Below are 22371 nucleotides of genomic sequence, written 5' to 3' on the forward strand. Positions count from 1 at the left end.
TCACTTCGATGGCATTTCAGGATGGGAATTCGTGCATCCTGCGTGCCTTGAGAAACAAAATTAATTTCTCTAGGGGGAGGGAAAGGGCTTTGCAAACTGTGAAGCGCTGCAGGAAAAAGCAGTTCAATGAAAAAGTCAGGATGCAAGAGAGCAGATGTGTTTGCTGAGCATAAACTGCACTTCAAAACCAAGCTAGAAGAGACATATAGTCCCCAAAGGTGGCACATTTTGGAGGGGTCTCCGAGAGAGAGATGCACTTGGGGAGACTGGGAAGCCAAAGGAAATGGGCCAAAGTTTCCCGGGGTGTCTGTAGAACCCGGGACCCGCCCGCAATGCCCGTGGATGCACACTAGTTCTCCTCTTCCGGTCTCGAGCTCCGACGCGCGAAATCTGCAAATTCTCCCTTTATCTGCTGCACACGCTCGCTCATCTTCGTTCTGGCTGGAATCAGGGTAACCGTTCCGATGATTATATAACTTCCCGAGTTCAAGAAAGACAATCCAAAGATAGGGATGATCAAATTTTTTTGAGGGTGGATTAAAAAAAATTTTCCCCAAATGTAAGTTACAGAGAGCACAAAAAACGTACATACAAATACCCATATTTCCACCACTCAGAAAGAATAACTGTTAACATTTTTATTTACCTAGGAGAAGAGTTTCTTTATTAGTCATCAAATAAACCTTTCCCTTTCCTCCAAATCCCAGCAAATCTGAAACCAAATAAAGTCAACCTACCTCTCTTTATTATCCTTCCTGTTCACCTCCACCCCAGATTTAACTTAAGGGGAGATTCCAGGGCTTCCGAATCCCCTCCGTGGGCTTTTCACATGGCCAGGTCTGCAAAACCTGGCCCCAGTGAACAGCGTCCCGCGGATCCCACAATCCTCGAGTACACAGCTGCTTCTTCTCCTCCAACCCCAACTCCTGCGTGCAACTTTGTAACTCATGCTCCCGCCAGGAGGCCTATTTGCTCGGCCCGTTTGGCGGAAGGATTCCGCGCGCTATCGCAGTTACGTCAACTGTCTCCGCCCCCTTTCCGCGCTCTGGCCCCGCCCCCTCCCGGGTGCCCTATGGCCCACAAAGAAGTCCCGGCCTTGCCGCTGCACTCCCCGCGCACATCCGTGCGCCGCCCGAGGCTGGCTAAGGAGTCGGCGGCCATTTTGTTCTTCTCGTGGTTCCAGTGGGGAGAGAAGGAGGAAGCAGGGAGTGGGGCGGTTGGGGGGGACCCGCCGCGGCTTTTGCCACCGCCGCCACCACCATCTCTGTGCTCGTGGCGTGGGAAAGGAGGTGTAAATCCCGGGCGCGAGCCGGCGGCGGCGCCACTGCGGGAGGGTCGGCGGTGGGAAGGCGATGGCGGATATAGATAAGCTCAACATCGACAGCATCATCCAACGGCTGCTGGAAGGTGAAGGGGGCGGCGGGCGGCTCCGGGGACTCGAGGGGGGAGGGGGATTTGGGAGGCCTTTTGGACTTGCAGCGCCGAGAGGAGTGAGCCCCGCGAGTTCGCCCGCGGGCCGGGGGCTGCAGCGGGAGGGAGGCTGCCCGGGGTTCCGCACTTGGGCCAACCCGCGGACACTCCTGGCTCCACTCATTCATTGCACGAGGGTGCAGCCGTCCTACTGGCCTTGAAATTTGAAAACTCCGCTCCCCACCCCCACGTTTCCGGTACGTACCCCAGTGCGCCCCGCACACCCGACCAATCTTTGGATGAAGGTTGGGGGCCCCAGTCCAACTTACAGGACGGCACGTTACGAACTTTCTGGTCCTCGTTCTCTTGGAAAGCAACATGATGGGGATATGGATTCCACCGGGCTTGGGGGCTTCTTTCCTATCCTGCTCATTTTTATTTTTTGTGAGGCTGGGGTCGAGGGGCCCATTACTTGTTATTTGGTGACGAACGTTCATATCTCAAGGGGATGTTGGAACTCATATTCTCCTGCCCTTCCAAATACTCTTTTTAAGTTGTCCTTATCTTGAAGAGGTCTCCGCGCTCTTTTCTGAACGTGCCTCTGAACCGAGAAGCCAGCAGTGATGACAGTTTCGTTAGGATCTTTCCAATGTGCCAGGCTCTGTAAGCGCTTTGCGTTCATCGGATAAATACAGTCATGATATTAGCCAGCGCTTCTAAAGCGCTTACTGTGTGTCAGGCATTTTTTGGAGCACTTTACACAGATTTCATGTAATACTCCCAACAACCTTACGAGGTAGGTGCTATTATATTTTACTGTTTTTCAGAGGAAGATAAGACTCAAAGAAGTGAAGTCACTTGACCAAGGTCACACAGTAACAGTCAAGTTTCAAACCCAGGCAGCCAGGAGCTAGAAGTCATTCAAGTCACCCTATGTATGAAGGAAGGAGGTGTCAAGTGGTTGAGCAAAGGTTAAAAAAAATCTTAAATATTGGCTGACCTAAGACTCGTGAGGTGCCTGGCGATTGATTTATATTGATGTGGGAGACGGATGAAATTCGGATTTTAAGGAGGGACGCCGAAATGAAATCACCCCTCACCACCCCCCAAATTCCAGAGTACATCTATCAATACTAACATCTAATTCCAAACTTTGAAAGAATTCAGATCCCTTTCTTAATTTGAATACTGGATAATGTAGATTTGGCTGAGTTTTAACTGCTTTTTGTCTTTGTACATTTCTAAGTATTGTTGGACTATAAATGCTGTGAGAGATGGAGTCGAGAGCATAAACAGTTGGACAGTTCTGGTGTTAGAATTTGCAGATCTTTTGTTTAAGTCATTAGAATGAAACTCCTAAAAATATCTCTTCTTAATCTCTGTAAGGTTTTTTCATTTTATAGTTTCTTAAAAGAAAAACCCATTAAATAGACCCCTGAAATGTTGCTGCCATTTGTGGGTGAAAACCTTATTTGTTCAGTACCTGGCATTTATTTAAGAACCACACTTTTTTTTTTTTGCACCTTCATGAATGTATTTATTTTCTCTTTTTATTATTATTATTGTTATTTTATACAGCAGGTTCTTATTAGTCATCAATTTTATACCCATCAGTGTATACATGTCAATCCCAATTGCCCAATTCAGCATACCACCATCCCCACCCACTGGGGTTTTCCCCCCTTGGTGTCCATACGCTTGTTCTCTACATCTGTGTCTCAACTTCTGCCCTGCAAACTGAAGAACCACACTTTTAATACTAGTTACTACAGTTCTTCGATTTATGTGAGGCAGCAGTGGGTCAGAAATGGATTAAACAGTTTGCAATAAGAAAAGAACTTAAAATTTTGTTTTTCATTCAAAAATTGTAAATTCTGCATATCTGTGGAGGGACACGTGCGACTAGTTAAGAGCTGGCTTTATTTCGTTGAGAAGGCAGGAAAAAATGGAATCTGTGGATTAGAAACATTAGAATTTTAAGATTAGGTAAGTCTTGTTAAGTCCAGGGTTGCCCATAACTCTGTATTCATATAACATTTTGTTAATTTTAATCTTGTTTTTTAAATTGTGCCAAGAAATTTGCCTTGATAAACTTGGATTATTTATAATGAGATCAGTCTTTGTTTATTAATAATTTCTATACATGTTTTGTACTTGAAAACCAGATTTTTTTTAACATTTCATTTTTTCATTGAAATTAATAAAGCATTGTGTTTTAATTCCTCCGGAATAAGCTAGCTGCTCAACAGACGTAAATTTCCTTCTTTTCTAGTCAGTGTTAAATGGGCAGGGAAAGGGTTGAAAATGATCCATTGAGAATATATATAATCCAAGGTAGAAAAGGTTGATAATTTCTGTGATTCCATTTTTTAATGCCCCACAAACTTTTTCCTGTAAAAATTTTAATTAAGATTTGAGTATATCTGAAAATGGAGGGAAATGTGAGTTTTGTGGCCTTGTTAGAATTGTTTACATGTTAGAGATTGTCTCCTTTTTTAAGGTGGAGGACTGTACAAGCTAAGTGAGAAGTAGTTCGGTAATAGTACTAAAAAGACCATTCAAAAGTGAAGTCTTATTTAGGAGAATACCGTGTTGGTTTTAGATTTTAGTCACTACAGCTTTGCAGTTCTTTTCTACTCTAAACTTTTTAGTGGATTTTCCTTAAGGAGGCATCACTTCTGCAACCCACCTGAGAAGATCTCTGCCTTGTGGGTGATAAAACCTTAAGGTTGTCACTCCTTCGTATCATTCATGTTCACTTATTTAAATAACTGCACAGTAAAACTTTGGATTTAGAGAATAAGCCAGCTGCTGATTTGTCTCATAGTCCTACTGTGTTGGAGAAAAGTGAGGTTTGAGGCAGAGTGACTTTGTAAGTGATCTCGTTCGGGGAGCGGTGATGGCTAGCTATTTTCTTGCAGAGCAGGCAGTTGTAACTTATTTTCACATCCTGATTTGCCAGAAGCATCTTGGCTCTGAAGCTGGCGGTTGTCAAACTGAAAGACTGTGCCAAGCTCTGCACAATTGCTTGACTTGCTTTAGTGATTTAAATATGACCTCAGCCCTGGCCCTCAGCATTTACTAACATAATCCTCTGACTTGTAAAAGTAACCCATGTGTTTAGATATTCGGTGTGAAATGAAATATGTTTATATTGTAATGTTTAAAAGACAGGGGTCCTGAAGATAATAAAGGACAATCGTAATGGCAAAAAGAAAAAAAAAATCTTAAAATGCTGACCAAAGAAAACAAAAATAATCTTTCCTAATGAGACCTCTGCAATTATTTTTTCTTTACACATCAGATAATTTCACCCATTAGAGGCTTTTCTTGGAATCAATGATCATAGGGCATTTTGCTGATAAAGACAGTAATATTAAAGTAATGTGTTACTAATACTCTAAATTACAAGAAGTCTGTGTTGTGAGCCCCCTGCTCTTCCCACCCCTCCCGCATGTCAGTTGTATGCTGCATCCTCTCCTATAAGGTAAGGCAAGAAAGCTCTTTTAGAGGCATGATCAGAAGCTTACACCAATCCTAAACCACAGCATGGAAAGGATTACTCTCCTTGTGCCCACAGTGCTTCCTCGCCTGTCAGTAGCAGGAGGCAGCAGTGAAATCTAATGGGATGGTGTGTGTCATTCTGTTGTGCTTGAGGGAGGGAATGTTAGACCCAGCAGTGAAATCTAACGGGGTGGTGTGTGTCATTCTGTTGTGCTTGAGGGAGGGAATGTTAGCCCTAGGAGCAGGAGGCCAGGCTTTCCTCCTCCAAGCTGGGGAAATGCATGCCATGCTGCGCCATGCATTGGTAGCCCGTCTGCGGTAGAGGTTGGTGAGATTGTTTTATATCTGGGAAACTGCAGTCCTATAATAACCTATTCTGCAAAAGTATGTGCCAGTGCCAGTCAGTCTGCTTGACTAGGGTGAGGATTACTGATCTTGAAGCAGGGAAATCATTTCACTTAATTTACCATCACGGCTGTTAGTAGACCTTAAAGATTGAATTGTGAAGGAGATAATATTCTGATATGAATTGTTTTGTAAATGAGGAAGCTGGAAAATCTTATTCAAGAAGAAAAAGGAAGGATTCAATCTCTTTGGAGTTTAGAATTCTGGGACAAATTTTTATGTTTTAGGATCAGACCACTGTATCCAAAGCATGTAAAAATAGATGATTTACTTAATGGTCTTGATGTTTTATCTGAAATCTCCAATTTCACCCCTACTCTGGGGTTTACTGGCATCCCTCATCTAGAGGAGAGTGTATGTCACTGATATTAAGGCTTATGAAAATGAAAACCACTCATTACAAACGTAGGTTCAGATGTGAAGTCTAATCAGTGGTAGTTTATCAGAATTGGTGGCTAGACTGTAGAGAGTTAAACATTTTTCAATAAATTGGCTTCACTCTAGATGTAGAAAACTCAACGTTCTTTACTGAGAGCAATAGACAGTGTTTTGCAGCTATATCCTGATTATCTGCCTTGAGAAAATTGGTATCACCTTTAAATGCCCAAAGTATAACACCAGCAGTTAGGAAAGTCAGGATGGGGGAGGGGTGGTTTAGAAATTAAGATGGCCAGAAAGTGGATGTCTTCCTGCTGGTGACTTTGCAGAGAAACCAAGTGATTCTCGATTAACATTTTTGTGGCTTATATTTTTTGTAGAAAAGAACTCCATTGTTTGCAGGAAAGTTTTAATGTTACAAATATTCACTGTTTTTTGTTTGCTTTGGTTTGAGGTTTTATTTTCCTAAATCTGTCAGATATTGTGAGGTTATTGATTGTCACTGAAATGAATATGATGTGGCATATTGTTAAGATTGCCACTTACTTTAATAGGATTATCTTGTTAGCAAAATCTCTGTTGATTTATTTTTACACCGGTTGTGCCAGTTTTAGGTTTTAAAACTTGATTATAGTTCAGCTGAGGCTTTTTGGTGGGTATGCTATTCCTTTTCTATGATCATCTTCTTCTTCTTTTTTTTTTTTTTTTTTTTTTTTGCGATACATGGAACTCTCACTGTTGTGGCCTCTCCCGCTGCGGAGCACAGGCTCCGGACGTGCAGGCTCAGCGGCCATGGCTCACAGGCCTAGCTTTTCCGCGGCATGTGGGATCTTCCCCGACCGGGGCACGAACCCATGTCCCCTGCACCGGCAGGCGGACTCTCAACAACTGCGCCACCAGGGAAGCCCTATGATCTTCTTTTAACAGTTAAGGGGCAAGAAGAATACTTGCTTATTCCTCATAAATAATCCCAGAGTAGTTTTAAATTTCCCTCTATGGTTTTCATCTCTGCTTTGTTACCAGGCTGTCAGAAAAGTTAATGTTGTTTTGTGAGAAAAAGCTGGCATTGCATATAATCACCAATGACATTCTTTTATTATATCAGGTTTTTATCAGTTTGTTTTCAGTAAAATTGCATGGGAGTTTTTATCATGTGCTCATGTTAGTGATTTGCCAGATAAATAAATGATCAGATAAGTCAGAACAGAGCAGTCCTTGCTGGTAACAGCCATAGTGCATTTTTTCCTGAATCTACCATTTTAACCAGATAAAGAAAAGTTTTCGCTCAAAAATCACACGTTTGGGAATTCCCTGGCGGTCCAGTGGTTAGGACTTTGAGCTCTCACTGTCGAGGGCTCGGGTTCAATCACTGGTCTGGGAACTAAGATCCCATAGCTGTTCCCCCACAAGTCGCACGGTGCAGCAGAAAAAAGAGAGAGAAGTCACACGTTTAAGATCTAAGTTTCAGATCTAAGTTGACCATTTTGATATATCAATCACTAACCTACCTATGTTCACTGTGCCTGCTGATTTTATTTCCATGCAGTGCCTAGCACCTGGACTTATGAGAAACATTCCACCTGGAAAATGGAATTCATATTTGTTGGAATATTTTGGATTCTGTTGGCAATTGTTGAAATGATTTGATACATGCAATTTGAACTACTACTTAGGAAGGTATCATGAGGAGACAGCCCTTGAGTTTCCCACCTAGGGTCTCCTTTTTGTGTAGGTTTCTCCCATCATGCACAGAGCACAGTGAGGGTTTTAAACCATGAAGTAGTGACTGCTTTTATTGAGCAGAGCTGTACTGTTTGCATATTTTCTTTGTAGCTAATAGCGATAAAGTAGATACTCAAGGCTTTGTGTTTTTAATGGTATTGAAGATGTCCCTGAGATAAACTTTTAGTTTTATAGTTTTTATGGATGGCTAGTTTTAGCTACAGCGTTTATAATAATCTGCGGTTACCTAGTTTGTCTTATTTTGTGCATCCTCCACTAGAATGTAAACCTCTCAAGAAAAAGGACAGAGTTGTCTGTCCTGTTGCCCGGGTATCCCCAGCATCCAACACAAGGTCTGGCATGTAGTGGTGCCCAGCAACTATTTTGTTGAATATTTGAATGAAGCATGGTAAAAATGAATATTGAAAGTCTTAAACAGATTACATCATTTAGTTCTTATTTAATGCTTCCTGTATGTAAGGATGCCTTATGATTTTATATCCCATATCAAATTTTTCTTAGGGAGCGATGTATGTTGGAGTTTCAGTAGTTTGCCCTATAAAAACTCCTTTGGTTTAGAAGTTTAATGAAGAACAAATTCCTTTTTTTTTCACTTTTTCATCTTTATTATTGCTTATGAATTTGTAAAATGACAAAAACAGTTATGTGCTAAACTAGAAACTCTAGTAAAGCCTATGGGGAAATGACACTATTGCTTTGTAATTTTAAGGCACAGACACAATTTTTGTTCTTGTTTTTTGCTAATCAAAAGTATATAGCTTGAGGGCTTCCCTGGTGGCGCAGTGGTTGAGAGTCCGCCTGCCGATGCAGGGGACACGGGTTCGTGCCCCGGTCCGGGAAGATCCCACATGCTGCGGAGTGGCTGGGCCCATGAGCCATGGCCGCTGAGCCTACATGTCCGGAGCCTGTGCTCCGCAACAGGAGAGGCCACAACAGTGAGAGGCCCGCGTACTGCAAAAAAAAAAAGTATATAGCTTGGAATGCACGCTAATTGTAATGCCACAAATTAACAGAGATTTATTCAGACTTCATGCATGCAACAGATTTTGTGCACCTACCATGTACTGACCATGGGCATGTACACTGCAGAGCAAGTGATGTGGTCCTGGCGTTTACATTCTACCAGGAGGTCCAGATGAATAGGTGGAAGCAGACTGGCAATTATAATACACAGTATGTGCTGGGCGGTGACCAGGTGTTGTGAGAGCATTTCAGAAAGCATAAAGCAGGCTTGTTGAGGGGAGAGGAGATGGCTAAGAGAGGTTTTCCAGAGTGAAGTGATATCTAAGCGGTCACGAAAAATGAGCAGGTATTCGCCAGTTGGTAGATGGTTTTGGCAGTTTCTATTTTTATAATTTTATTTTTTGATCTAATTGTAGGGAATTTAAGAAGCTTTGGGACTATGTTGTTTTTAATGAGTGCTGTTCATCAAATATAAAATATATCTTGATTTGTTCTGGAAAAACTGCATTTAATCCTCACTCCAATGCCTTTATGTGGAATGTAGAAAAATGGTACAGATGAACCTGTTGCAAGGCAGAAGAAGTAGAGACACAGAGGTAGAGAACAAACTGTGGACACCAAGGGGCAGGGGGTGGGTGGTGGATGAATTGGGAGATTGGGATTAACACATGCACACTAATAGGTATAAAACAGGTAACTAATGAGAACCTGCTGTATAGCACAGGGATCTCTACTTCACTTTGTTGTACAGTAGAAACTAACACAACATTATAAAACAACAGTACCCCAATTAAAAAAAAATTCTCACTCCACATTAGGAATACTTTTTAAATTGTCAGTACTGTTCTTTACTAATCTCTATACACTCCCACTTGAGGGACAAGCAGAATAAGAGGACTAAAATTACCATGAACTATGTCTAATGGTGGTAGTGGGAAGCCTCCAAATCCAGTAAAATTTATATTAGCATTGATTTAATCTGATGGCATTGGTGTAATATGATAGCATTCATATTAAAAGAATAGCCTGTGTGTTCCTTATAGGTGTAAGTCAGTTATTACATATTCTCCCAAAAGACTTAGAGTGGGCTGTTCACTTACAGGTGTGGGGGCTCTTCTGAAAAAGATTCTGGTTGAAACTAGAAGCATCTAGGAGTCCCCTAGCCAAAAATAAAGTTTCCTGTTGGGCAGTCTGCCCAAGCTTCTGGCTGACTTGTGGTAAAATCACTAATGATTGGGGTTTTCTGGCCAGTGAAGCAGGGATCCCACCATCTTTCCATTGGAAGTGTTTCTTGAATTCTCTCCTTTGTGTGTCTAGAGAGAAAAAATTACTTTGGTTCTGAAAAAAAAATCATTTTTTGTTGTACAAATAGCTCAGTTGCTGTTGTAAATATTATATATGTGTCTATTTTGCATAATTCCCTCAAAAGATTATCCTTACTATGCTTTCCCTTTAATTGCTTCTTGTTTCTTAATATTTGATCAGAATGAGACTGGCAGTCATTTAGTTTAGTTCACATATTTTGGAGTCCAAAGAGGTGATTTTCCCAAGCTATAAAATCAAGACAGAAACTTGGGGCTTCTGGCTCCCAGTTCAGTGCACTCAACATTTTCTTTTTTTTGTGCCCTTCAAGAGTTTGACTCTTCTCACGTGTCATCCTTTCTTATTTATTGCCTTTCATTGAAAAAAAATAACACCCTTCCATTTCTGCTCAAAACTTGTTTCTTCAGGGAATTCAGTTTCAGTGGCTATTCAGGCTGAAGGATGGCTTCCCCTAAGACAGTATTTCTCAAACTTGGACGCAGCCCTTTTTAATGGAAAAAAATTCTCAACAGGCATCAGAGTTTATTACTTGTAGTTTTTATTACTCTGTAATGTTACTTAGATATTTACAGAACAAAGCTAGATACAAACCAGTTAAACCTGTTGCTCTTGTTCAGCTATTAGGCCAAGTGATTTTGAATATAAAGCAAGCCTCCAAAACTGATAAAATTTAAATTAACAGCATTGATTTAATCTGCTCATCACTTTATATTGGGTTTAATGGTGGAAAGATGTAGTGTAGCCTTAGTTTTGTATTTAGTCTGGTCTGGAGTTTTTGCTTCAATTCTAATTTGGAGAATGCTTGCTTTCATAAGTCTTTTATACATAACAAGTATTAAGACTTTGATTGTGAGTTTTTGGCAAGCAGGCCAGTTCATAACTGTGAAAATAAGGTAAATTTAGCAATTCAGTGCTATTTATTATGTATTTAATAACTGTCTAGTCTGTTACAACTGGAATCAAAACAATTTTGTTTCCTACTACTACTTACCTGCTGATAAATGAATTGTTATAAGGCCAGAGGATATCTTGTACTTCACTTTGATAGTACTTCACTTTGATAGTAAGTAGCACTCAGAGTGCTCTGATGCGGGCACTTGGGAGTTTAGGACACTTGGTGCTGTGCCATGATTTCTTTTTGCCTTTTCTCAATTTTAATCTGTTCAAATTACTAGGATACCTTTCTCACAGCACACGCTGACATCCTTTGCCCTGTAGAGGCATGATTGTATTCACAAATGCAGGCCCAGAAAGTTGCACAGCAAAATATGCACAGCAAGCATACAGTGTGTTTTAATGAAATGAAAACAACACTTAAGTTTTTTCATAGATAAATCTGGGACCCTTGAGAGACCTGTGGACCTCTGAAAAACACTGATTGAGAGGGGAGATGAGCATTTCCAATCTCACATTTTAAAACGAGGAATTCTTAGAACCAACTCAGTAACATGACAAACTCTAAAATCTCCTGCTACACAAATACTAATTCATTTATAAGGCTGGAGAAGGGAAGACAAGACAGAGAGGCAAAAAGAGCTGGCCTGGTGGGCGGGTTATAGGTGAACCAGGCCAATTGTATGTCTTGGATGCAGAACTGAGGCCTTGAGCTGTGCCCAGGGGGAGTCTGATTTCGCAAGCGATAAGACTTTTCTAACAGTATTCATACACAGAGAGGTTGACCCCTTGATCAGGATACTGTAAAGAAGTCTTACCTTGGTGTAGAAAATGCAACTAAATCTCTGAAATCCTGTCTTAAGATTTTAAGATTGTAATTAGGCATTAAAATCATGTTCTTTATAAGTGTCCTGAAAATAAAGCCTAGCCAGAAAGTAGTTAAACTATGTTTTTGCCTCCTCTTTATTTAAAACTTCTACCTTTTCCGATATTTTTAATTTTTACGTTAAATCTTATTTTGACTTCTCTTGACTGAATTGGGGTTTTTCTCCCCTACAGTGAGAGGGTCCAAGCCTGGTAAGAATGTCCAGCTACAGGAGAATGAAATCAGAGGACTGTGCTTGAAGTCCAGAGAGATCTTTCTCAGTCAGCCTATCCTACTAGAACTTGAAGCACCACTCAAAATATGTGGTAAGTTTTGGCACACTAACAGTTATCTTTGGTTACGTGATTGATGGACTGAGTCAAGGATATATAGATGACCTTGTGTTAGCCAACAAAATCATTTACTATTTATGAGTAACCTGGAACTACTTAAAATTAAATAATTGTAGCTTTAGAATAAATACCTCTAATGGACTTAATGTGCTTAGACGTACTTCGCATTTTCTTAAAATTATTTCACTAAACGAATATAAACATTGCAGAAGAAAGGAAAGAAATGAAACAGAATGGAGAGCCAAAAAAAGGCCTGAATTATGAGTATATAGGGATTATATTTAAGCTTAAAGCAACACTGGTTATGCCTAAAAATATGCCATTTTGTAGTTCTGTTTCTACATGATAAATACAGATAACTGGTATAAAAACTAAACTCTATCTGAGAAATACTATATTTATTCTTCTAACATATTTGACTGCATTGATGAATCTTGTGGTGTTTGTTTTTGTTTTTAAGTAAAATGCTCTTTGGCATTATCTAGCAGGGAGACATTGAAAGCCAGATGCATTGGTGGGTGTACTGTGTATACACCTTTGTTCACACCGGGCCAGGGCTTGTTAAGAGTGCAGCACTTCTGCTGACACGGTCCCCAGAGACTGAGCTGTGGGAGATCTGATATTGATCGGCCAACCTGAAAGGAAAACCGTGTTACTTGGCAAGAAGCCCTGCCTAGGCATTAATAATCCTTTCCATAAAATAAATTCTCAATTAGTTGAGTTTTGTGTGAGAGTCTGGATACACACATACACTTAAAATTATCACTAAGCTCAGTTGAACTAAATATGATACAAGTTTGGAAATTAGTAATGTTAGTGGTCTGGACTATATGTATGAAGACAGTATGTAACAGAATTCTTGCTTCTAGGTGATATCCATGGACAATACTATGATTTGCTTCGACTTTTTGAGTACGGTGGTTTCCCACCAGAAAGCAACTACCTGTTTCTTGGGGACTATGTGGACAGGGGAAAGCAATCATTGGAGACTATTTGCCTCTTACTGGCTTACAAAATCAAATATCCCGAGAATTTTTTTCTTCTCAGAGGAAACCACGAATGTGCCAGCATCAATAGAATTTATGGATTTTATGATGAATGTAAGTACTTTCTACGTCTAAGGAAGATTTACTCAAATTGAGATTCTTGGTCATAAACTGAACATATTTCTGTTAGGATTTGCGAGTTTAGATGTAGTGTTGTAATTTCTCATGTTTACTATTTCATTAACTTGTTTTTATCCTGGTTTTTCTTTCTTGGTGTAAAGAATAGCACTCATTGCCATATAATAATCCCCTGGATTCTTGTATGATGTGATGATTAGATTAGGAAGTAGCAATCACAGTGATGATTTCTTTAAGATAATTTTTGTGATGAATAGTCACAGATAATTTAATTCTTAGTACAACTCTGAGAATCTGTCCATATAATTACCTTCGTTTTTGACAACTTTGAGATAAAATCTGATTTTGTAAACTTCATCCATCTTAAGTGTACAATTCAGTGATTAAGTGAATTCATAGTTATGCAACCATCACCACAGCCCTATGCAAGCACTAATTACTTTCTGTCTCTATAGGTTTGCCTTTTCTAGACATTTCATGTAAATGGAAACTTGCAATATACAAATAATTACTTCTTGTAATTTGTAATATAGTTTTTTTCCTTCTGGCACATCTGCACCCCAGGAAAAATAGCAGTTACTATCTGAAATTGTGCTGAAAGGAGAAAACAAAACTGGGGGGGGGAAGCTAATTAAAAATATTTGTAGGGCTTCCCTGGTGGCGCAGTGGTTGAGAGTCCGCCTACCAATGCAGGGGACACAGGTTCGTGCCCCGGTCCGCGGAGCGGCTGGGCCAGTGAGCCATGGCCGCTGAGCCTGCGCGTCCAGAGCCTGTGCTCCGCAACGGGAGAGGCCACAGCAGTGAGAGGCCCGCGTACCGCAAAAAAAAAAAATTTTTTTACAAGAGTTTTTTTTTTTTTTAATTTTTAAAATGTATTCTTTTATTGTTTATTTTTGGCTGAGTTGGGTCTTCGTTGTTGCTCACAGGCTTTCTCTAGTTGCGGAGAGCAGGGCTATTCTTCATTGCAGTGCACGGGCCTCTCATTACAGTGGCTTCTCGTTGTGGAGCACGGGCTCTAGGCGCACAGGCTTCAGTAGTTGTGGCTCGTGGGCTCTAGAACGCAGGCTGAGTAGTTGTGGCGCATGGGCTTAGTTGCTCCGTGGCATGTGGGATCTTCCCGGATCAGGGCTCGAACCCATGTCCCCCACATTGGCAGGTGGATTCTTAACCACTGCGCCACCAGGGAAGTCCCAGAAACAAGTTTCTTAAAGCCTTGAAAATAATCAGTTTTGGTGGAGAGTTTTATTGTTGGTGCTGCTGTTTTTAAGTAACTATAAAAATTTTTTTTTTTTTAATTAAAAAAAAATCCTTACCTCCATCTTCCTTTTGTATTCATCATTTCTGCCAGCAGGAGGGTTCAGGCTGGGAGGAAAAGGAATTTGAATTACTAGCACTTGCCAGTATAATTATAACAAGACTGGTAAAGCATTGTCTTTACCAGTTGTCTTTACCATTGTCTTTACCATTGTCTTTAGCTATACTTGAGTAAAAAATTAAAACAAAACAAAACAGGATGAGGCAGGAGGGATTACCAAGAAGAAAAATACTGTGGTTTCTGAACTGACTGGGACACCTGAGTTGGGCAGGAAAGATACTTGATATTGACAATGAGTCTATTAGAGAAGTACTAGTAAGGCAGTTAGTTACTACTCCTTAGGTAATGAAATGAGAGGCAGAGAATTTTATAATTTTGTTTTAGGTATTTGTTACAGGTACTACTTTTTAGAACAGGTTCCTTTTTACACAGCTGTTAGCAAGTATTTTGTTGTTTTCATTAACGAAGTTCAAATCCATAAGATCTCTTCCTTGTGGCATATATCCTAGTCTAAAGGTATTGGCTACATCATTTTTGTTTCTGTTTAATGTGAGGCCCTATGATTTAGAAGGTCAGCACTGATTGGAATTAGTTTTGACTCTTGTTCGTCCTTAAGACTGATGTAATGACCTTGTACTCCAGCTTTCCCCTCTCCCATCAGGCAGGTATAATTTGTGGGCCTAAAAGTGTTCTTGACTTAGGTGGCTTTCAGTTGATGCTTTGCTGACTTCTTTTAAAAACCTTGATAATTTTTTAAAAATTTTATTGTACTGAAAAATTTTATTCAAATGGAAATGTCCATGGAACAATTTAAAAACCACTGTTTTATGTGGTAGACTTATTTCCTAAGTGTAACAAGCACTCTGTGCTACAATTTCTCCCTCCACCCCCAATTTTATGACTGTAGTCCTGGAATAGCCGAGGTATCTGTTGTTGGATAAAATGTGAATGTGTGTTATACTTTTCTGATACCAGAGCTGTCTGGTCTATAGTAATAGGAAACTGCATTAGGGGTTCTGGCTCAGAATCTGAGGATTTGGAAGCTTGAAGAGACCTTGGCAATTATCCAGGAATCCTGGAGCCAGATGCTCCTAGTGGTCTGAAGTGGCCTTAGGGAGGAAGTGTAGAGAGGAGAGGAAGCAGGAGCCCAGGACTTAGTTAAGATGCTCAGAGACAACAGGAGGAAGAATCTTAATTTTTTTTTAATTTATTTATTTTTGACTGCATTGGGTCTTTGTTGCTGTGTGCGGGCTTTTGCTAGTTGCAGTGAGCAGGGGCTACTCTGCGTCGTGGTGCGCGGGCTTCTCATTGCGGTGGCTTCTCTTGTTGCGGAGCATGGCCTCTAGGCCCGTGGGCTTCAGTAGTTGTGGCACACAGGCTCAGTAGTTGTGGCTTGTGGGCTCTAGAGCGCAGGCTCACTAGTTGTGGGATACGGACTTCGTTGCTCCGCGGCATGTGAGATCTTCCTGGACCAGGGCTGGAACCTGTGTCCCCTGCATTGGCAGGCGGATTCTTAACCACTGAGCCACCAGGGAAGCCCAAGGATCTTAATTTTTGATAGAGAAGCCAACAAAAATAGCAAAGGAATCCATAAGAGTAGCTGGAGTGCGTTGTGAAACTAAAGAATCAAGGAGTGAAGCAGATTTCAAGAAGGAAGAGAATCTGTTGGCACTGGCAAATGCAGCATCTGAGCAAAGGAAAAATCTAGGGGAGCCATTGGAATGTTGTTCAGAGACAGGCTTCAGTAGAAAATGGAGACAGAACCAAATCACTTTTATACATAGGGGTTAGGACAGCCCAGCCCTGTTCTTGTATTATTACCATTGTTGGAAATTGGAGGTGCACAGGTTCCCCTTCAGGCTTTTTGAGAGGAATTCCGTTAGGCTTCCAGAAAACTCCAGTGAAGGAAGATGTGGGACAAAGGGAATTAGTGGCCTCCAAAGAAATACAAAACAGGGTGAACCATGGTGAGGGTTATACCCAGTCATAGAGAAACGTAAACTATTAGGAGAAAAAACAGAAATCCTCCTCTGCAAAGGGAGAAGTCAAACGTTTGTTGAATTTGCATTGCGTTTCAAACCTGTGCTAAACTTTCTCCCTGACTTGATTTGCTGTGGAGTGGAAGATGTGGTTCAGGAAGCCTGTTGCTTGGGCCCTTCTCGAACTCAAAAGAAAGGGTACATTGAAAGCTGTAAACCTTTCAGTATCCACAGGATGAAAATGGAGAAGAGACTGAGGACAAATTTGGTTTAGGAGTAAGATTGTGCTTTTAACTTTAGTGCTTTTAACCTTAGTATGGAGTGTACAGGAGACGAAGGCACCCTAACAATTGGGTCTTCCTCATCCAATTCAGAAAGATTTGTATTTCCAGGGTTTATGAGTGGGTTTTTTACTCAAAACGTAGTTTTCCTGTGGAAAGCACACAGTGACTCCAGAATGCATGGAATATATGGGTTGGTGAGGTGGGAATATAACCACTCTGTAACGTTTTTGGTGGGGGGGGCATTCTCAGTGTTTGTGCAGCATGTTAGGGCTCTCCTGGTGTGCCTGCAATAAGCAGTCTGCATTCCTCTGCAGTCGCTGTGCTTCCTACTAGAATATTTAGGGGGGGTGGGAATTAAATGGTTCCAGTAGCTTCTTGAGGGTGGTGGTAGATGAGATGGGTGTTAACTCTCAGAGGCTTCCTCAGAAGGAAGATTATAATGGCACATGTGTGAGTTCTTAGTTGCCTTTAGAAATAGGAACCTACTTGCAGGTTGAGAGTGGACAAGACAGACTAGATTTCAAACAGAGTTGGTGTTATCAAATAATTGTTGAGGTTTAATGGTTATCCTTAATCATTATATCTGGAATTCTGATTTCAGACTTCCATGGAATTTTAAAATACTTCATATGAAACTGTAAGTTGTTGCTTATAAATCAGACATCTCCAAGTATTATATATATCTGATTCTCTCTTTTTTAATAAAAGCATAGTTTTTGTTTACTTAAGGTAGTCAAAACCTTGCCTTGGAGGACTTGTCCTGAGGGAATGTACCTACAGAACACCAGTCTCTTTTTAACCATCCCAAAATTTTTACAGGTAAAAGAAGATATAACATTAAACTATGGAAAACTTTCACAGACTGCTTTAACTGTTTACCGATAGCAGCCATCGTGGATGAGAAAATATTCTGCTGTCATGGAGGTATGCGGGCTGATTTTAATTCCACATAGATTTTGATCTCTTCTAAGGAGTGTACACTTTGATATTTATCATCCCAATGAGTTATCATTGGGATGACTTCCTCTGTCAGGTAACTCCTATGTTGCTGTGTTAAATCTTGGGTCCACTTTGGCACATCCAGGATCATTTGGATACAAGTCCAGAGTACCCAATTGATTTGTTACAGGGAATTAAGGGTTCTGTAACAGCTTTGAAAATAGAGCAAAAGGATTTTTGAATATAAAATTAAACAATTAATATGCTGTACCATAGATCCTCTAGGATACTGAATATGTGAATAGACTTCTCCTTGGTCTGTTTTTGATCCTTTCAGAAATTTTTCGACTTAGATGTTAAAAGTTATTTTGCTTGGTGGTTGTGCTGTATATTATGTAATTAAAATAATAATTGCAAAGAGGATTTCTTTTCATCTGTGATCAGAAATTAGACAACCATCAGAGCCAACTCACTATATTTTAATAAATCCACTATCCCTGCCTTCCTTATATACTTAAACTGGTTTTGGTAGAGTTGGGCATGTGATTTTAAACTCATATGAGAGTCGGCTACATCTGAGCTGGTCTGATAGATTTTATGGTCCTTGGACAGCGCCGGTTTCCTAGAAAGCTACATCACCTGAGTGTCTGCATCCTCTATGCCCAGTCACTACAAATGGTCACCAGGGTGCTCTGTATATTGAGGTAACTTTCCATATGCTATTTAAGCACACTGTACCTTGCAAATTAGTGCATGTAATAAGTTCCAGTGCCCCCCGTGTTTTTTGGGTTTTTTTTTTTTGTGGTATGCGGGCCTCTCACTGTTGTGGCCTCTCCCGTTGCGGAGCAAGACTCCGGACGCGCAGGCTCAGCGTCCATGGCTCACGGGCCCAGCCACTCCGCGGCATGTAGGGATCTTCCCAGACCAGGGCACGAACCCGTGTCCCCTGCATCGGCAGGCGGACTCTCAACCACTGCACCACCAGGGAAGCCCCCCCCCACCTTTTTTTAACCAAAGCTAAATAAGAAAATGTAGCCAAAGATTTAATGTAAGCCTTTGTAAGAGTCCCTGGGTGTCTCTGTAGACAAATGGAGCTGTTAAAGTGGTAACATCCTTTTTATTTATTTATTTTTTTAAGTGGTAAGGAGCATTGCTACATGAGCCTTTTTTTTTATACAGCAGGTCTAACATCCTTTTTAAAGTTCTGTTTCCTTCATTTTTTTTTTTTTTTTCACTTAATAGGTTTATCACCAGATCTTCAATCTATGGAGCAGATTCGGCGAATTATGCGACCAACTGATGTACCAGATCAAGGTCTTCTTTGTGATCTTTTGTGGTCTGACCCCGATAAAGATGTCTTAGGCTGGGGTGAAAATGACAGAGGAGTGTCCTTCACATTTGGTGCAGAAGTGGTTGCAAAATTTCTCCATAAGCATGATTTGGATCTTATATGTAGAGCCCATCAGGTATTGATTTTGAATTTTACATGTACACTTAAGAGCATGTGTGTGAGCACAGATTCTCCTTGTTGATTTTGGTGGGTAGGTATTGCTTATTTATACAAAACGTCTCTGGAAGTGTGACCTACAGGATATCAGGCTCAACGGGAAACTGAAGAGTGGTTTTACCCACCTAAAATTTGCACCTCCTTATACTGAAAATGTTTTCTCTCCAAGGTGGTTGAAGATGGATATGAATTTTTTGCAAAGAGGCAGTTGGTCACTCTGTTTTCTGCACCCAATTATTGTGGAGAGTTTGACAATGCAGGTGCCATGATGAGTGTGGACGAAACACTAATGTGTTCTTTTCAGGTAGAGGATGCTTTCAGCATTGTGTCCTTTTATTATGTCTGAATTTTACTGATTTTTTTAAAAAGTGCTACTTTCTGCCTACTATTCATTTATGTTGAGTAGACTGAATTTTTATTTTCCCTTAACTGGTGTTTGTCCTAGTTCAGTAATGAGTGAATTCCTTTTAAAGGAAAAAAATTATCATAGAACCCTTCCTCCAGTGTTGAATTTAACTGTTTTTACATTATTTAAATACATAAAAACCACAATATATTAGCTTCGTATGCTTATGGCTCCTTTACTACAAGTCTAAAACTACAGTGTCAGTGCAACGTTCAGCTAAAATTAAATCACCACTTGAACGTGAAAGTAATACTGACTGCCATGTGCCAGATGTGCTATGTAATTACTCACTTCTCCCACCACTTTTCTCTAGTCTAATTTCTATAAAACCTCTTATTGATTCACCATGACATCATTTGGCCTTCACTTGGCACAAAAGAATCATTTACACATAAAGTCTACCTCAGTCTTTTTCTCATTCACTTGTTATGAATAAACTTGTATGACTTCAGGCTAGCCCAATCATAACAAAAATACAGCCACTGAAGTCATGTGGCAGTCATCAGTTAACTGAATTTAAAACAGGTGTTTTTTGTGTTTAACCAAGTATCAGGGAGAGCTTGCAGCTCCCAGAGATTGTGATAGGATTCCCTAGGGCAGGGGTCCCCAACCCCCGGGGCCAAGTTAGGAACCTGGCTGCACTGGGTGAGCGACTGAGGCTTCATTTGCCACTCTCCATCGCTCTTCATCCATCGCTTGCATTACCGCCTGAACTATCGCCGCCAGCCCCGCCCTGTGGAAAAACTGTCTTCCACGAAACCGGTCCCTGGTGCCAAAAAGGTTGGGAACTGCTGCCCTAGGGGTTTGAGGGATACTATTCTAAAGAACTCCCCCACCACCACCCATCAGAAGGGATACCTAAAGGTGTGACTTCCAAAAATTGTCATTTTATCCAGAGGCAAAATTTGTTCAGCTCATATATCTTAGCTGTTCATCAGAGCATTTATTACCAAAATGTTTGTCAGCTTGGTTTGTATTAATATGCCAGTGGGGCCTTCCAAGTTGTTGGGTCAGTTTTAAACAAAAAACTTTCTAACAAAAGATTTGAGTGAAATGTAAGATTTGAGGTTGAGTGTATTCCTAAAATGCATGGTCTTTTGAATCTTTGCAGATTTTAAAACCTGCAGAAAAAAAGAAGCCGAATGCCACGAGGCCCGTAACACCTCCAAGGGGTATGATCACAAAGCAAGCAAAGAAATAGATGTCATTTTGACACTGCCTAGTTCGGACTTGTAACATATAGTGTATAACCTTCATTTTTAAAAGTGTAATGTGTATTGGTCAGCTTGCTCAAAAAGTGTTTGTGGGCCCCCCCTTCCATTTTTGACTTAATGAATAGTATTTGCTGGTTATAACAGCAAATGAAAGACTCTCCACTCCCAAGGAAAAATGTTTTGTTTTGTTTAGTTCTCTGTTCCTTTTTGCAAACAACTTTAATGATGGTGTTAAAGCTGTACACCCCAGGACATTTTATCCTTTCTAAGGGGTTGAGTGTACAACTGATCTTTTTTTTAAATTCAGTACAGCCCATGAATAATGTAAATGCTCACTTTCTTTAGGATATAAAGAGAGCCCTAGGGTGCTCAATCTGTACATGTTATTGTCATAAAATGCATATTGTTGGATACAAACCACTGTGAACTCTATTTTTGTTTTTTGTTTTCAAAGGGATTGCTTTTTTTCTCATTGTCTTATCATGTACAAGCTAGTTTTTATAGCTATCAACATTAGGAGTAACTTTCAACCTCGCCAGCATCACTGGTATGTATATTTAATTAAAGCACACTTTCCCCTGTGATATACTTAAAATGACGATTAAAGCCATTATTTTAAATGTTTGTGACTCTTTCCTGAAGCCAAAGTTCCTGTTGAAATATATACTGACACTCCCCTAAGTACAAGGTGGCATGGTTGTGTACATCTGCCGCCTTTATGGGGATTCAAAAACAGGTTTTTGAGTTTGAATAGCAATTAGTAACATAGTGCTGTTTAAGCTATTAATGATTAAAGTTAATAACATTTTGTACAATTTCCATATAGCCTATTCATTAAGTAATCTTTTTACAGTTACATCAGGCCCGAACCCGTCCATTCAGAAAGCTTCAAATTATAGAAACAATACTGTTCTATACGAGTGACTGATTATGCTTTCTTTGGCCTACATTCTTTATTCTGCGGTGAAGTTGAGGCTTATAAGTCAAAACAAAGGAACTAACTTACTATCCAGCAGTTTATACAGAACTCACAGTATCTATGACTTTTTTAAACTAAGATCTGTTAAAAAGAAATCTGTTTCAACAGATGACCATGTACAATACCATGTGGTGAAAATAAATTCAGACTTATTAAATGATCAACTTGTTAAATTCTCTCAGTGTCAGTTTATCAGCACAATACACACAGGAGAACTGTTGATGGCATATTGAGTAGCCTTTAATGAATAAATTGCTCTGGAAACCACACAGTTTCAATTTGGATTTGTCTTCCTTCAAATAGTCTGTTTTCCAAGATGGATTATAATATGGATGATCACATTCTTCGAGTTCTTACCTGGATATAACTAAGTTTCTGAAGTAGAGCAATGAGATTGAACTGTCTTCCCCTACTATTTAGGGAGGTGTGGGACTTAGTGAGTTGTGACATCATCTGTATACATAGTTTTCTTTTTATCTGGGTTCATTTGAACTTGGCAGCAAAATTCAAGAACTACTTTTTAAATTATTATAAATCAACCACCAGTGTTTTTATACACAGACCTTTGCTCTCTTCTCCCTTCCCTGATTCATATGGAACACAGTGTTGTGTCCTTTTACATTTGTCACAAGTGTGTCGAATGCGTATTAATCTCTCAAGTACATTAAAAGTGGGTGGAGGGAGTGTCATTTGGAAAGCACTTTCTTTTATCAAAAACTGGTGTCTCTTAGGGAGTTGGGAGAGGACCTCCTAGTGAGGGATTGTTTGAACTGACATTTGCTTGTG

The 22371-nt window shown here is 40.3% G+C and overlaps 1 protein-coding gene across 2 annotated transcripts; it reads left to right on the plus strand.

Moving 5' to 3' along the window:
• The first annotated feature begins 1164 nt into the window (after nucleotides 1-1164).
• Nucleotides 1165-21959, plus strand: PPP1CC (protein phosphatase 1 catalytic subunit gamma). 2 transcript variants are annotated; one of them, XM_079943170.1, is made up of 8 exons: nucleotides 1165-1407; nucleotides 11680-11811; nucleotides 12708-12938; nucleotides 17360-17464; nucleotides 18722-18945; nucleotides 19156-19290; nucleotides 20504-20564; nucleotides 21460-21959. In XM_079943170.1, exons 1-8 carry the CDS (start codon nucleotides 1353-1355, stop codon nucleotides 21528-21530), a joined length of 1014 nt encoding a protein of 337 aa, XP_079799296.1. In that variant the 5' UTR covers nucleotides 1165-1352; the 3' UTR covers nucleotides 21531-21959. The 2 variants fall into 2 exon arrangements, with proteins under 2 accessions (XP_079799296.1, XP_079799295.1); XM_079943169.1 differs by lacking the exon at nucleotides 21460-21959 and having other exon boundaries at nucleotides 1168-1407; nucleotides 20504-21394.
• Nucleotides 21960-22371: the final 412 nt, after the last annotated feature.

This window comes from Stenella coeruleoalba, assembly GCF_951394435.1.
Source record: "Stenella coeruleoalba genome assembly, chromosome: 14".
Taxonomy (NCBI): domain Eukaryota; kingdom Metazoa; phylum Chordata; class Mammalia; order Artiodactyla; family Delphinidae; genus Stenella; species Stenella coeruleoalba.

What these genes read in the sequence shown, in the direction of transcription:
- PPP1CC (XM_079943170.1), top strand. Translation starts at nt 1,353, where the DNA reads ATGGCGGATATAGATAAGCTCAACATCGACAGCATCATCCAACGGCTG. An exon ending in CATCCAACGGCTGCTGGAAG is followed by an intron (nt 1,408 to 11,679) that starts GTGAAGGGGGCG and finishes TCTCCCCTACAG; the next exon opens with TGAGAGGGTCCAAGCCTGGT. An exon ending in AATATTCTGCTGTCATGGAG is followed by an intron (nt 17,465 to 18,721) that starts GTATGCGGGCTG and finishes TTCACTTAATAG; the next exon opens with GTTTATCACCAGATCTTCAA.